This window comes from Anabrus simplex, chromosome 11 (assembly GCF_040414725.1).
Source record: "Anabrus simplex isolate iqAnaSimp1 chromosome 11, ASM4041472v1, whole genome shotgun sequence".
Taxonomy (NCBI): Eukaryota; Metazoa; Arthropoda; class Insecta; order Orthoptera; family Tettigoniidae; genus Anabrus; species Anabrus simplex.
The window spans coordinates 55672681-55688824 of record NC_090275.1 but is presented as its reverse complement, the minus strand read 5'-3'; the positions used below and the strand labels follow the sequence as shown (position 1 = coordinate 55688824).

General features: G+C 38.1%; 1 protein-coding gene across 2 annotated transcripts in view; it reads right to left on the bottom strand.

Annotated features, from left to right (window-relative positions):
• Positions 1–547: 547 nt before the first annotated feature.
• Positions 548–16144, bottom strand: part of LOC136883495 (uncharacterized) — a 63478-nt gene continuing 47881 nt past the window's right edge. For both annotated transcript variants that reach the window (XM_067155845.2, XM_067155844.2), the window contains exons 6-7: positions 4722–4771; positions 548–2817 (exon numbers count right to left, since the gene is read on the bottom strand). In XM_067155845.2, the coding sequence (XP_067011946.2) occupies positions 2122–2817; positions 4722–4771 (746 nt within the window). In that variant the 3' untranslated portion in view covers positions 548–2121. The remainder of the gene's footprint in view (positions 2818–4721; positions 4772–16144) is intronic.

Here is a 16144-nt window from a genome sequence, read left to right as displayed (position 1 = left end):
GATCGCTTTTCCAGTACAGTGCTTCCTCAAATTACCACAATGACGGGACGTTGACACCAAGATCCATGCCGTAGCCGTCCTTTCGTGAGATACAGTTTCATGAAAAACGTGTGATCGAGGATTTAGCGCTGATGCGACTGAAATTTCTGTACGGTTGATACGGGAAATCGTTTCTTCGAGGAATGGATAATGCAGAATTTTTACAACGTGATTTAATTAGGATGCCCGCGGGACCACGTAATTTGAACGGATAATACGGGAAAACGTAGTTTCCAGGAAAGTATAATCGAGGTTCTACTGTATTTTACCCAATTTTTAACATCACATACATAATTACACTTTTTTTAAATGCCTACCGTACTCTGAATCAAGATCACGTTTTTACATACAAGATAACGTAACAAAAGCCGTATATCTGCACCTGTCTTCAGTCTCATGCACTGAGTACTGTATGTATGCATCAGAAGTCAGAACAAACTCAAACAAAGTTCTACATGTCAGATCACCTTGAATGACGTTCGAATGTGAAGCCAAGAGATATCAGTACACTTGGAAGAAACCTCAAAGTCAGATGTAAATTTCGTCAGTACAGCTTAGGTGCAGTGGCCGTAACCGCTGTTTAATTCAAAATGCACGCACTAAACAAACGGAAAACTGAAAGGTTCTCACAGAATGAAACAAAGAGTTTTGTTTCCAGCAGGTCAACAGACCATGTCTACCTCTGAGCAAGCCAGGATTATAACATTTGCAAGAGCTTCACGCAGTCCCTAGACATTTTTGAGTGAAGGGTGTTACCGTATAGGCCCAAATATAAGGCTGTTTATTTTAAAATGTTAATATATATAATCTGTTATTTAGGAAACTGACTCTAAACGTGGTAGCCATAAGGCACAGTATTGTACAATTTTTATGTTTTGGAATACAAATGGTTCCTTAAAAGAAGCATGGACCTATGCACAGACTCCTCTTGAGGGCAAACCTTTCCCACAACTCGCCCATCATCCCGGGTATGGTACTTTTTACACCCACTAGCAATCCGTAAACGGCGACGGAGTTCACATCGTGCGGCTGTTGTTTGCCTGATTCTAGACGTACTGTTGGGTCCAGTATATAGAATGACCTCTCTGTTTATTGATGGTTAGAATATCCACTCTTCTCGTGTCATTTTCAGCTAAGCAGTTCACTTCTTCATATACTTCCCACCTGTTATAGCGAAAGGCTTTTGCAATAAGGCCGCAACTCCTCAAGCAATGAGCTAAATGGACAGTAGCTGAGAACATGTCCCAAAGTTTCAATCTTCCCCAAGTCTACTGGCTTGAGCAGTGCGAGTCACCAAACGTATCACAGTTGAATTTCTCGACCTTCAATTTTTTTCCAAATTGCAGTTTGTGACATGTTGCTTGGCTTGAGAGTAACTGCATTAATGCATTCAGTTATGGTCATTATTCCAGTCACAGGAGGTCACGTGGAAAAGGGTGTGTCTCATTATTTCTGTTAAATAAAAGGGAGAGAAGTTACGATATATATGTGAAGCAAAACTTGCTAATAATGTTCCAGCTGCCAAAAGATTTGTTTTTTCTGAGAGTAATATACAACATTGGCAGAAAGATGAAGAATAATTTAAGAATGCTGGCACATCAAAAAAACATTCCAAGAGCCAATGAAAAGGAAATTTACTGCAAAAAAAAGTCAGAGGGTTGTTACTGAATTTGTGCAGGACAAACAAAACGAAGGTTATCCAGTACATTGCAAAGTTATTAGAATTAAGGCACTGGAGGTGGCACACAAGATTTAAGTTCCTGTAACTGAATTTAAGGCAAGCCTAGCATGGTGCAAATGAATGATGGAGTAATTGGAACTGTTCTTATAACATCACACTACCATAGCACAATTCCTAGCTCACATTATGCTGATAAACTTCTGGTAAATACTTGTCAGAAATTCACGGTCGATTTGCATGTAAGGCTGTCTTATATTTGGACCAACATGGTATTTCACCAAGAAGCAATGACACATACATTTATTACCCTGTTCGTTCAGGTGCATTGCACTCACTACTTTTTTATTTCTTCTATATACAGGATATCTTTTACCACTATTTTGCTCCTGGTGGGTGACATTTCAGATCACAAGTTTCTTATTCGTTTTACAAATTATCTTCTTCACCACTGTTCTCTTGGGATTCAGAACTGACATATTTTCCTGAATCTCTACATTACAAGACATTTTCGCTCTGAAGTTACCGTTATCTAATAAATTTACATTTGTCTCATGTAGACTACTTGTTTCACAGTCTGATGTCTCAACCTTGAAAACATCATCAGATAACACCATTGAATTTATATTTGCACTGTCTGCTGATAAGTCTTGCTTAACAACTAAGTCAGTGTTAGTATTACTAATTGGCATCTCGGGTTTGAGATGTACTGGAAGGCGTGTCACTTTCTTTCTGTGACGGAGGTAAGGAGGAAGAGCTAACATATGTTTGATGTGTTCAGAATCTTCTGCTATATTTGAATTGCAGAAGTCACACCTGAACTTGTCTTTCACATGCTGTCGAAGATGGAATATCATCACAGACTTATGAGATGTTTTAAACAAACAGATTTTACACTTGTACTCTTTATCATTAGTTTTGGTTTTGCTCTCCTCACTGATGGCTGCACCACTCAATGGATCTGGTTGCTCTGATCTTTCACACTTGGTCTCATTGAGAGGTTCTGGACTATTGATATCTACATGATTATCACTTTCACCAACATGTTCTCCGTCTTCAGGAATGGTCTCCTTGCTGTCTTTCTCCTCTCTGTCTTCTTCCTGCAGGCAAACAAATAACTACAATTATTACTTTTTTTAATTTATTTTTTTGCCAAGGAGTGTGGAAGCATGCTGCAGAGAGAGTGAAAGAGATGTATCAAGGTAGGGTAAGTTGTCTGAAAGTAGGAGGAGAAAGGAAAAGAGGAGCAAAGGAATGGTTTAAGGGGAGCCTGTGATCAGTGCCCACAGAAAAGTTATGGAAAATTATGAAGCAGAAAAGAAATGGAAAACAAATGATCAAAATGCAAACAATGTCCAATCCTGCATCAGTTCACTTCCCAAGTAATCAAAAGATTTCCACAATTTCAAGATCTTGTCCCCAAATTTTTACAATAACTTTCCCACTTCTGGTCAATATCACTGTCCCCAGACTTAATCTTTTATTCCATTATTACCAATATATTCACTCAGTATGTTCAGTTGACCTTGTATTTCCTCGTTGCAAGTGATGTATTGAATAAGTGATATTATTAATAAAATAATTAGCATCCTACAGTATTGTATTTCCTCTCCGTTTACTCCCTACACCATCTGCTAACACTACCGCCTTCATCTCCCTTCCCCACATTTTTCCTTTGTCTCCTTCAAAACTCCATCCATTCCCATTATGAACAGCAAAGGAGGTGGAACACATCCCTATCTTAGCCCAATTACATTTCAAAACCATTCTGTCCTACCTACAGGAGTCTGGACACTGTTGCAACAATTCTGTACCAAACATAGCTTGCACATACTTGATCACCCAATATCCAAACACTTTCTGTTTCATAATTTTTCATACTTGTGATGCTATCACAAGCCTTTTCTAAATACAGGAATGTCATTAGCAGTCCGGCTCCATGGCTAAATGGTTAGAGTGTTGGCCTTTGGTCACAGGGGACCCAGATTCAATTCCTGGCAAGGTCAGGAATTTTAACCATAGGGCCTAATTGGTTAATTTCTCTGGCACAGGGGCTGGGTGTGTGTGTCATCTTCATCATCATTTCATCCTCATCAAGAAGTGCAGATCGCCTACGGGCGTCAAATCAAAAGACCTGCATATGGCGAGCCGAACTTGTCCCTCTATCCTCCAAATTGAAATGCTTGGCACCTCGAATGCTAATTTGTTTATCCGCTTGTGCTTCAATACTTTCCTGATGTTTTAAATACGTTGAAAGTGTAGGGAAGGAATAACCAACTTGTTTTGATTTCTGGTTTGCTCTTTTGTCCCACACTTCTCTGTACTTCCAAAACACATTTGTCCCATAAAAATATCATTACTGTATTATATTATATAGTTTTTTACTGAGTGTCTAGGAAGAATACTGTCTTTTTGCCAATTTCTACACAAAGTTATAAAAGAAAAAGAAAAAGAAGCCAACACAGAACTTAAATTTGATACAGTATCTTCACTTGAAATTAAGGTCCTTTTAAATTTTGAAGAGAACGACGAATCAGTACGCCTTCGCTTGGCACAACTTTAATTTTTATAACATGCTATACAAAATAGGCTTACATGGATTTCACTCACAGATTACTTTTACTAACACTTTGGAAACAGTCTCCACTTGGTAAAAATATGATATAGACTGAAGCAGTTGATTGGACAATCAAACAATTCATGTCAATAATAAAAGATGAGAGGGGTCATCATTGTGATGATTAATCTGTGAGAAAAATAGTAGTGCATTGATTATTTCAAATTAAAAATCACCAATCTACACTTACAGCACCGCTGCAATACTTCAAGTTACAATTTATCCAAATTTTGAATTAGACATAATTTTCTTTCACTGTACTGTTTCGAGTGCATTACAAAATACTACACCATACAGAAATTATGTTTTTATAGGACAAAAATGTTTTGGAAGTACAGGACAGCTCACGTAACAATATAGGATGATTCGTTCATACGATATACTTACAGTGCATTCCAAGTCAAGAGGTGGAGGAACATCTATCTTGCTGCTACCATCTGAAATGGACAAGAAAATACATTAAACCACTGTTAAATAATAACACAGAGAAATAGTATTTCTGAAGTTCTATGGAAGTCCGCTATCGATGGGTCATTTTGTTTGTTATGCAATGGTCTGTCCGGATTATTACGGGGCGAAGGTGGGGGGGGGGACGACAACCAGCCTTGTAATACTGTATACAGGATGATTAGGGAGGTTGTGCAGAAACTGAAGTAGCCCACAGAAGGGTTGAAATACAGCAATTTTCGAACAGGAACATATAATCTTGCACAAAACCTTATGTCAGGACAAGCCCGGAAATGTCAGGTGATGGGTGACGTTCGAACAGCTTTTGTAAACAACATTCATTGTCCAGTATTCAACTTCACTGTGTGCACAATCAACTAACTTCATTGATTATCAGTTCCATTATTAGATAAGAGGAGAATTTTGGGGAAATAAATTAACTATAGTCCACGTTTTTAACAAGGAATGCAAAAATGATTATCTACAATACAATCATTTGACCAGTACTTCTGTATGGTTCCGAGACATGGAGTATAAACAAGAAAGAGCAGCAGCAATTGCAAATCTTTGAGAATAAAGTTTATAGAAAAATATTTAGCCCATAGTTCGATCCTATCTCCCAAAGCTGGCAGAAGATCTAATTATGAGATTTACATCGCCTGTAAACAACAGACTACAATGGGTGTGATAGAATCCAACAGACTACGCTGGGCTAGACATGTACTGAGGATGCAGGATAACAGAGCACCAGTAGATCTACACAAGGGATCTCTTAATGGGAAAAGACTTTCAGGAAGACCCTGAAGCACCTGGAAGAAGGAGATCAAAAAGGTATGCCGAACCCTTCAAACTGATAACTGGGAAGAGCAGGCTCAAGATTGAAAAGGATAGAAGAGGATTGGGAGATCGGCACAAGACCCTCACGTCCCTCAGAACCCTACGGAGTGAGTCCGTTATGGTGAACTTTCCGACATATCCCAACTTGCCCTGACAGAGGGTTTTGTACAAGATCATACATCCCTTGTTGACTGTTGTTATATTTCACCCCATTAGCGGGTTAGTTCGAAAGTTACCAACCATGCAAGGAAATGTAGGGGAAACAGATCCATTGCTAGACTCGCCAGTAAACTGTTAGCAGTGTGAGTGGCATTCAGTTTTGTTACGGTAGGCCTAAATTATTATGTTTCAAATTTCCACAACAAACAATAGTCACAGACACTTAAATCGGAGGAATGAGGGAACTAACATTCGCTCATTGAACACCCGGTCTAATGTAAGCATTGACTGATGAGCTGTATGGGCAGTGGGTGTTTTCCTGCTGAAAATAGGCATTCTGCTTTTCTTTTTCAGTCAACATTTCACAAAATGGCTCCAGTATGTTTTGTACATAACATTCCCAGTTAACTGTATCTTTAAAAAATAAATTCCGTGAGCAGTAATGCTACACCAAACACTGACTTTCTGATTGTGAAGAAGAATTTTGTGCAATAAATAAGGATTGTCAGTCTGAATACCTTGAATTCTGAGAATTCACATACCCACTTAAATGGAATTAAGATTTGTCCATCATAATTAAACAAGAGCGATCAATAATACCAACATGGTCAGAACAGCTGCCTCTGTGGATCTGTGGAAGTGTGTTGGCCTTCGGATTACAAGGTAGCGGTTTCAAATCCAGCAGAGGTAGGTGGATTCTTGAAGGGCGGAAAAAAGTCCATTCGACACTCCATGTCGAACGATGCTGGCATGTAAAATATACCTGGTGACACAGTTGGCATTTATTCAATAAAATTTATTAAAACTCAACCACAGATACCCAAGAGAAATTCAGTTTACTCTGCCACATAATAGGCCCAGATTAAAATGGAATGCCGAAACTGACAAGCATACAACTAGATGGCATCAAATTAAAAAATGTCTGCACAAGGTAGCCGAGACCATACAATTATTATTATTATTATTATTATTATTATTATTATTATTGACAGAATGCAGATAGAAGTTTACGTGGGCAGCTTGGAGTTAAATGGAATTGAATGAATAATCACTGATACTAAGGACGAGAGTGTAGCATTTTCAGCCCCCGTAATGTGGATCTTTGTGAAACACCACACTCCTGCACCAATTGGTGAGAATATTTCTTGGGCTGACATCCATTCTTGCTTGAATATCTGCAAACTTCTCCTCTGGTAATACTGTTTTCTGTGGTTCTCTCTTTTTGTTTAAAACAGACCCTGTTCCTCCTCATTTTCTGAATAACTAGGTTATGTATTGTCTAAAAGGCATTGCAGCGCCACGGAAATAAGTGGTGGTGGTGATTTTTGTTTGTAGAGGAAGTACAATGAGGTAATCATCTTCTCTGAACAAATTAGTGGAAAATAAATTTAAAATAAAAACAAAATTATTTATTCAACAAAGGAATTAGGAAACGCAGTACAAAATAAAACAAACATTTATTGAATTGGGCCGAAAAATTACTAATGTTCCCTGAGTAACAGTACACTTGTAATTATATACCCTTGATTAATTCACTGTCACACATAAAGCGGGTGACGAGATCAGCAGTAGTCGCGTCATCGGCTAGTATGCGTTTGAGTGTTTCCTGAAGGCCAAAGCTCCGTCTTAGGCCAGAGAGATCGGAGAACTCTGTGAGGATGTCTTCTTAATTGATCTCAGCTTGTTGGGAGTGCAGATAGCTAGCCACTCCGATTCCCAGGACGCCAAGATGGTTCGACGTACAGTAGCTAAAAACAAATATCCTTAGCAAGTACACTGACAGGTCTTGGGGGTAAAAGTACCGCTTCCTTTGCAGCTTCATCCGCAAGTTCGTTTCCCGCAATCCCAACATGGCTTGGAAGCCACGAGAAAGTGATTCTGGCGCCAGCATCACTTAAACTGGCTAGAAGGTCATGAATGAAAAGAGGAGAAGAACTCCACCTAACCAATACTTGTTTCTTTTTTTCTTACGAACTGGCCAAAGTTAGGACCACGCCAATACCACTTCATTTCCTTCTTATCATCCCTTCTTCCTTCCTCTTTCTCCACAGTGCCTTCATTCTTTCAGAATGTTGCGCTCTTCTCTCTTCAGTCCATCTTCCCCCTCTGCGCTCTTTCTTTTCTTCAACAAAAACTTTTATGTTGGAAAGTCTTTTCCTGAATTGGTATCTATGATGACACACTTCACTTCCAATTCCTAACCTCCTGAGTTCTTCCTTCATCTGCTTGGCATATCCCCCCTGGCTCTTCAAGTTGTATATTTTATTAAAAATTTGTTTATTTAACCTTGCTGGATCCGTTCTGACCATGTGTCCATAGAATTGCAGCCGTCTTTTCCTTATTGCTGTTTCCAGATCTTCTGTACTTTTGTATATCTCCTTATTTGATCGTAATCTGTAGTCTCCCTCTACCACCCGTGGGCCGTAAATCCTCCTTTCAATCTTTAATAGTTTTTCCAGGTTCGTTAGTGTTGCTGTTTCTACCCCATACAGAATCACTGGTTTTACCACAGCATCATAATGTCTTAGTTTGACATTGATGGAAAGATTCTTTTTGTTGTAAATGAGATATTGGTATTTTAAAATGTAACTCAGATTACAATTCAAGCCATTGAGTTTTTAATATAACGCACAGTTGTGGACAACTAGATTTAATGATAGCACTCAAACTGAAGAATTAAGAAACAGTGCAAGGAACTCGAACATTCACAAGCATGAAAGAGTTTTACGCATATGTTTTTTTTATTTTATGAATACTTATAAGTTAGTTTTAAGTTTATGAATATTCACTTTTTTTCAGATGCGCAATTTGACGAATGCCCTACTCATGAGTACAACCTGACATGTTACCGTCACATGATATTCCTTTCTAAATATGGTAATGTTTGCAATTGTACGATGTGTTATATGTGTATGCATGTCCAGCTGAGGATGACCCGCTAGGGTTGAAACCGGTCCTGTGTTTTTAATAATAATAATAATAATAATAATAATAATAATAATAATAATAATAATAATAATAATAATAATAATAATAATAAAAACAAATATTAAGTGGAGTTCTTCTCCTCTTTGCATTTGTGTGAATTATCAATACGGACATGAAGCTTATAAATTACAATAGAAGGTAATGAATCTGCTGTACCAGTGGTTGTTGCGAGAAACAGATTTCAATAGACTGCAGAGAGCTTAACAAATCAGTACACATAAGAAAGTGGCTTCTTTCATCACACAGTGCAAACTGCAGAGCTTCTAAGACTGCGTAAAGCTCGAAATATACACGCTACATACACTAGGAAGCGAGATCTTCGTTCTCATATCATCAGCGACGAAAGGGCAACCAACATTATCTCCGATTTTAGAATCATCCCTAAAGGTATGTCTCGCGGCCGGATATTGGTGAACGAAGTCCTGGAAATACCTCCGATAAACCCAGGAATCCGTGTTCACTTTTGGTCCACGGAGTAGATCTAGACGTACATCCAGTCGCGGAACCAACTACGGAGGTACCTCGCTAAAGGTTTGTTCAAGACAACCACCGACATCGATATTCAAATCACGACACAGGCTATCAATACCAATATAAACGGTCCGTTATTGGACATTATAAATTTTCCAGCTAACTCATTCCTGGTTGGCAGCGTTTCACCCCAATGTGCTAATTCGGGCTCATCAGTTGGTAAATAGCACACCCGCCAAGAAGCATGGCTAGTGCATACCATGGAAGCCACTGCGTAGGCTATTTCCAGCCACCGGCAGTGCCGATGCACTATGAGAGACTTCGTCTCATTACCAAAAATTGATGCCTGCCTGGCCATCAGATGATATAGATGTTGATTCCCATACGGAACCTGAAATATTTGTCCCGAATGAGTAAATTTATAATACCAATATAAATGGTCCGTTATTGGACATTATAAATTTTCCAGCTAACTCATTCCTGGTTGTCAGCGTTTTACACCAGTGTGCTAAGTTGGGCTCATCAGTATAATGTCATCATCGACAACAGATCCACTGACAAAAACATCATACTAGACAAACTTAATACAATAGACCCCTAAATAAAATTCACTAAAGAAACTGAAAGTAACCGTACCCTAAACTATTTAGACATAACAATAACCAGACACAAAAACCACCTATCCTATAAAATATATAGAAAACCCACACACACTTCAAACATGATTAAAATAGATTCCACCCATCCCAATACACATAAAAAAGCAGCTTATTACAGCATGCAGAGGTGCCAACCTTTAAAGTGGGTTATCTGTAATACCATTTTTAACTCCACCACCCCCCCCCCCCCCCGACAAAACGTTTACGAGTCAAATACAAAGCACCCCGCTTGCCCTTTCCTACAGCAATCTATTCTAAAGTATATCATATTACACAATAAAATTTGCTCATTACCTGTTAGTCCTGTGATAAAAAATTCTTTGTAGCTTGTTTCGCACCCAGCAGCTGCTTTTCGGTGTAGGTTTTCTTGAAACATACTTCCCCCTGAGATGATATTTTCGTCTTCAGAACCACAAGCGATTCCAGTGTAGATGTACTAAATGTAGGCCTGAATTCTGTCTATGTTTTCCTAACAACACTGAAAACTCTTTCTGTGGGAGAGTTACTATGAGGTACACGTTGTACTGCAAATACAACATTACTTAAGGTTTTATACTTAATTTGTCCACTTTCATTTTTAAGCTCTGCAATGTTGCCCCAATTCACATCAATGTTAGGTCCATGTACAATATATTCAGGGAAAGTATCACACTGGTAAACTGCAAATTCCTCTTCAAGTTTGTCATGTTCATTTTCCTTGACCAAAGTTGGGAATCTTTGAACAAAATATTCAAGAGATGAATAGGAAACCTTCATTCTGAGAGAGATGTCTACAACTTCGGCATGATGAAGAAATTCATCATCAAGGGGACATTTCCTGGTAATGTAACTGCAAGCTGCCATATAAAACTCTCTTACAGAATTATAAAACATTATAAAACATCTCTTCATCACAGTCATTATCTTTCAAGTATGCCCTAGCTTTTGCTCCAAGTCCTCATTGGCTTTCTGGTATTTCCTCCTCTTGAATTCAACACTCAAAAGGGAGGTAGATTCTGACTGAAGAGAACATGGCTGAACAAATCTGACCAATAGGTCAGTTAAAAGACCAGTAAGTTTCCTCCTAAGAAGATGTATGGCTGGAGCATCTTGTTGCAGAAATATATTCACAGAGTTAGAAACAGGAAGTGAACTCTGAAGAAAGCAGCAAAACAGTTTTGTGTGTGGGTCTTGTATGAAAGATTTCACAGTTTCAAACTGCTTGGTGGTCTCATTTTTATGTTGGGTCTCACTACAAAACATGAGTGTCAAAGCTTCCCACTGCTCAAGAACTCTATCAACAGACTGAAGAAGCGAGAGCCAACGGGTACTAACATATTTCAAAATTTTGTGACCCTCTGTGCCACAAACAGTCTGATAAACTTTCAACGTGTTTTGCCTTTTAGAATTCTTATCAAGATAGTAATATAACTGAACCAAAAAGTTCTCTACATTGACTGGCAAATGGGCTGCTGCTTTTTGTGCACAGATGTGTATGAGATGACATGAACAACCCGGGACATAAACAGAAGAATGCCTGTCCTTCACAAATTTGGCAACACCTTTATTTGCCCCTATCATTGTGTATGCATTGTCAGATGAAAAAGAAATGCAATTTTCCTATGGAATGGCTAAAGAAGACAATTCACTATTAATAACAGAGAAAATTCCCTCACCTGTATTGTCGGTACTCTCTAACAGTGACAATAGAAGAGTTGATATTTGACCTCTCTGAGCATTAAAGAAAGAGACAACTATAGGATAAAGTTTAACTGCATTTGAATCCGTACTACCATCAGTAGCCAAAGAAAAAGGTGTTATTTGTAAAAGTTCACTTATTTCCTTTTTTGCCTCAGATGCCGTGTATTGAACTAAAGCAGAGGTTTTAGTTCTTGCAGAACCATATTTCCAAAATATTTTAGAGTCGGGGAACATTGATCTAAACAAATTTCCAGCGTGGTCTGAAACTTATAACGGAATATTATGCTCCAAAAGAAATGATGTGAACAGCAATTCTGCATTTGTCACCTCAGTTTCATTACTTTTTACGAAGAACGACAAAACAGACTGGTTTTGTAATTTTTATTCACCGTATGTGTGATGTTTTACGTGTCTTCTGCAATCATCTCGTCCACCGTGAGCCACAGAGAAATTATACGAACACACACTGCAGAACACGTGGTTTTCACTAACATGTGAGGCAAGTAAGCATGGCCATTCCTTTGTGTAACCGTCTCGATATTTCTGTAACACTGCTGTCTTCTTAGAAGAAGATGCAATTTGACAATTGCTCCGCTTCATTTCACAAAACCTATCACTAATTTTCGAATCAACATCTAGGATAATTAGAATTGAAATGCGCTAAATATACTACTCGTTCTAAGCATACAACAAACCGCGCACTCCAGAACAGCAGAGCAAGGAGTAGAGCCTACCTTGTGGCCGACTTGATACGTCATTCCTGCGTCATTCTAGCTAAGAGAGCAGCGTATATCTATGTAGGTGGCCATGATTTCACAATGCTCGCGGGAAACAAAAGGAAGTGATGACCAAATAACTGCCAAATATGTTTAGTTGCCAACTTACAAACATTGAAACGAGGAGGGTTGACCAGCAATGCTCTAAGGGACTGAACATTTTTTTTACTTCTTTCCTTTTTTTCACAGAAATGAATTTTTATCGTGACAATGCTGCTTTTCCGTAATAATTTCCCCTTCGACCGTAATGCCTTAATCGTGAAGTGAAATCCGTAATCATTAGGACAATCCGTAATAGTTGGCACCTCTGCAGCATGATATATAGAGCCTTTAATATACCGTTATCAAAAGAAGATTTAAACAATGAATCACAACTAATACAAGACACAGCTAAAAACAATGGATACAAGAAAGAAATGGTCAATAAAATTATTCACAAAATCAAATCTCAACCGAAAACCAAACTGACAAAAACAGACAAACCTAAGAAAGATTACATACTACTTACCTTCGACAACGCACACATAACTAATGTTTTCAAAAAATATAACTTAAAAATAGCAACTACACATAACAGTACTAATATTTTACACCATGTCAAGACAATCAATAGCAACAACAAATACAACCAATCAGGAGTATACCGCATCAAGTGTAACAATTGAGAGACCAGCTATACTGGACGCACCGGAAGGAACTTTACTATTCGATATAATGAACACTTGAACACTATAAAGTACAATCATTTTTCTGCAATAGGCCAGCACATCAAAGAATATAAACACAGTTTCACGAACATCAAAAATGACATGAAAATACTAAACATAAATCCCAAGGGCCCCTTGCCCCAATATATCCTTTATATATCCTTAGATCAATACACCAATCCCAATTTCAATATAAATTAAATTACAGAAAAAACTAATATCATCTTCAATAAAGTCATCCCTGTCCTAAAAAAATGACTACCTTAAAATAATGAATAAACAGAACATAACATGTGCCATAGAACCGTCGAATGACACGACCAGCTCCACCCCTACCCCCACAATAGCAACTCTCCCTACCCCTCCGCTCACTCTCCTCACAACAGCACACACACAAGCCTAAGGCAAACGCGAAGTAGCACACGGCAAGCTCTCAGATGGAATGCAACCCAGCCACGACACAATAGTAAGTTCACATCCATATCAGCACACACCCTAAGACAATCCTTCAATTTACAATTCATTACTTACACTTTATTTTATCTTTCACAGATAACTGTAACACCAGCACACAGGTATAGATGAGGAAGGAGCCTCCACCATAAACTAATATCATACCTGCCAACTTTACAAAACCAAAAATCAGGAGATTTTGATATAAAAATCAGGAAAAATCAGGAGATACAATTGGTCAAAACTGCTTATTTCACATGTTTTGCGCAATACAGGAGTACTATGGTATATATTATAATATTAATATCTCAAAACCCAGACGTTGCTACACGAGGCTACATCTCAATTCCCTCACCGGAAGTATGTGAGTGCGATGATCGGTCTCTGATAAGCCTTCCGAAAATAGTATGAACTCATGCTCCACACATGTGAATCAGTCATGTACTTTTAAACCATTATTAATAAACGTCGATATTTTATTTGAAAGCGGCCAATGAGCGACGGACTTTCGGTCACTGGCATACAAAGATGAAATGGCGGGATTTAAAAACAAATGTTTGAAGTTCACCAAAAAATAACCTAAAATCGGGAGAAATAATAGAATAATGGAGGGGGGGGGGGGGGGGAACTGTCGAAAATCGGGAGTCTCCCGCCTAAATCGGGAAAGATGGCAGGTATGTAATATTAAACAACTCATGAATGACCAGGACTACATCATCTGCTTTCAACTCAAAGAACAAGACTCCACTTACAGCAGAGCTGCACATACCTACCTCTATCCACATAACCGGATCTTGTTAACAATGGAAGTGTTTTATTATATGTACATATGAACATTTTTTAGCGAATAATAGGACATTTTAAGAGACCCACATCATTACCTACGATCACAAGCACCAATTCATGCACAACTATGGATAAAAACTCAAACATGGGAGTCAAATGAAGATATACGCAAGACACGCATATTCAAACCTATGGAGTGTTTTTACACGTTATTTTAATGTATTTTAATGTGTTTAGTGTATTTTAATGTGTTTATTGTATTTGTAAATACAACTTAAGATTTAAGCATTAGAAAAGGTTGCATAGTCAACTTCCAAGTCTTAAAGAAGACAGTTTTATACCCACGTGCCCTAAATGATAACACACATTCAGTTTATACAGTATTTAGCATGCCCAATTCGGACACATTCAGATATGTTGTTTTCCTCACGGCATCTCTCTTCAGACAGAGTAATGTCAATTATTGCCCAACATATATGTAAAGGTACAAAACTATGTTCAGCTGATGATGACCAGATAAGGTCGAAACTGGTACTGTAAGATAAAATTTTTACAATAAACAGTATTGATAAGGTGGAAATCCTTTCTTATCTGTATATGAATAAATAGCCTTTCCGAAATTTAACTAGACTTGAGAAAAAATATCCTCTGAAATCAGTGATTTACTCTGCAATATCCTGAGGTGTATCACATTCTTACTTAATTTCAGTATATAACATTCAAATTAAGAGATCATTTACTTCAGCCTTTATTTTTAACGAGTTAACAACTGCTATCGGCCACGTTATATACGCATTTATTACGAAACCATGTTATCCTCCTTAATTTTGAATTTTCTATAGAGAACAGCAGTTGACAGGTATTACTAATCGACTCAGACATCGCCTTCAAATGTCGACGAGAGCGCTCGCAAATGTACAGTGAGAAAACTATACTGTTCCGAAGATGATTGATCGCTTTTTGTGGCAAACGTTTCAGTTTTCTTATTCAAACAGAGTCACCTATCCTAACTTAACCGTAATATACGTATGATGAAAACATACTTCCAGCACTATTAGAGAAATGATAACATTCTGGCTATAAATTTACATGATAATAACCTTTCTGTAATTAACCAGGCGCGAGAAAACATAAACTAACCTCTGAAATCAATGATGCACTCTGTCGTACCTTGAGGTGTATCCCATTCTTACTTAATTGCAGAATTTGGCATTAAAATTAAGAGATCTATTTAGCCTTTAGAGTTAACAACAAATATCGGACACGCTATTTACGCACTTATTAAGAGAAAATGTTCTCTTTCATTTCGAATTTTCTTTACGGAACAGCAGTCGCCGGTATTACTAATCAACTCCAACATCGTTTTCGAATGTCGACAAGAGAGCTCGCTAAGGGACATAGCGAGGAAACGATACCGAAGGTGATCGATCATACGCAACATAATCGCTGGGGTGCATAAATATCAGTACTGAAAAAAATCGTGCACGCTTAATCGCTCGTAATAACGGATGCGTCAGTGATAGGGCTCTTGCTGTAACCGAAGGTTAATACACAGTTTAATATAGGACTTTTGAAGGGACAGACAAAACTTGTTATAATGGGGTTCTCGTTATATGCTGTACTTGCTATAGAAGACTTCCACTGTATGCTAAAAATAGCCTCACAGTCAGAATTGCTATGTGGAAATCATAAAATTAAAAGCATTACATGAGAAATTCTGTCATATTTAACATCACCACCGGCTGGTTGTATCCGTGGGCAATGAACATCAATTCTCACCAGGTACTTAAAGAACAAGTGAAAACGTGGGATTTTCAAACAACATGGGAGTACTAAATCTACTCTGA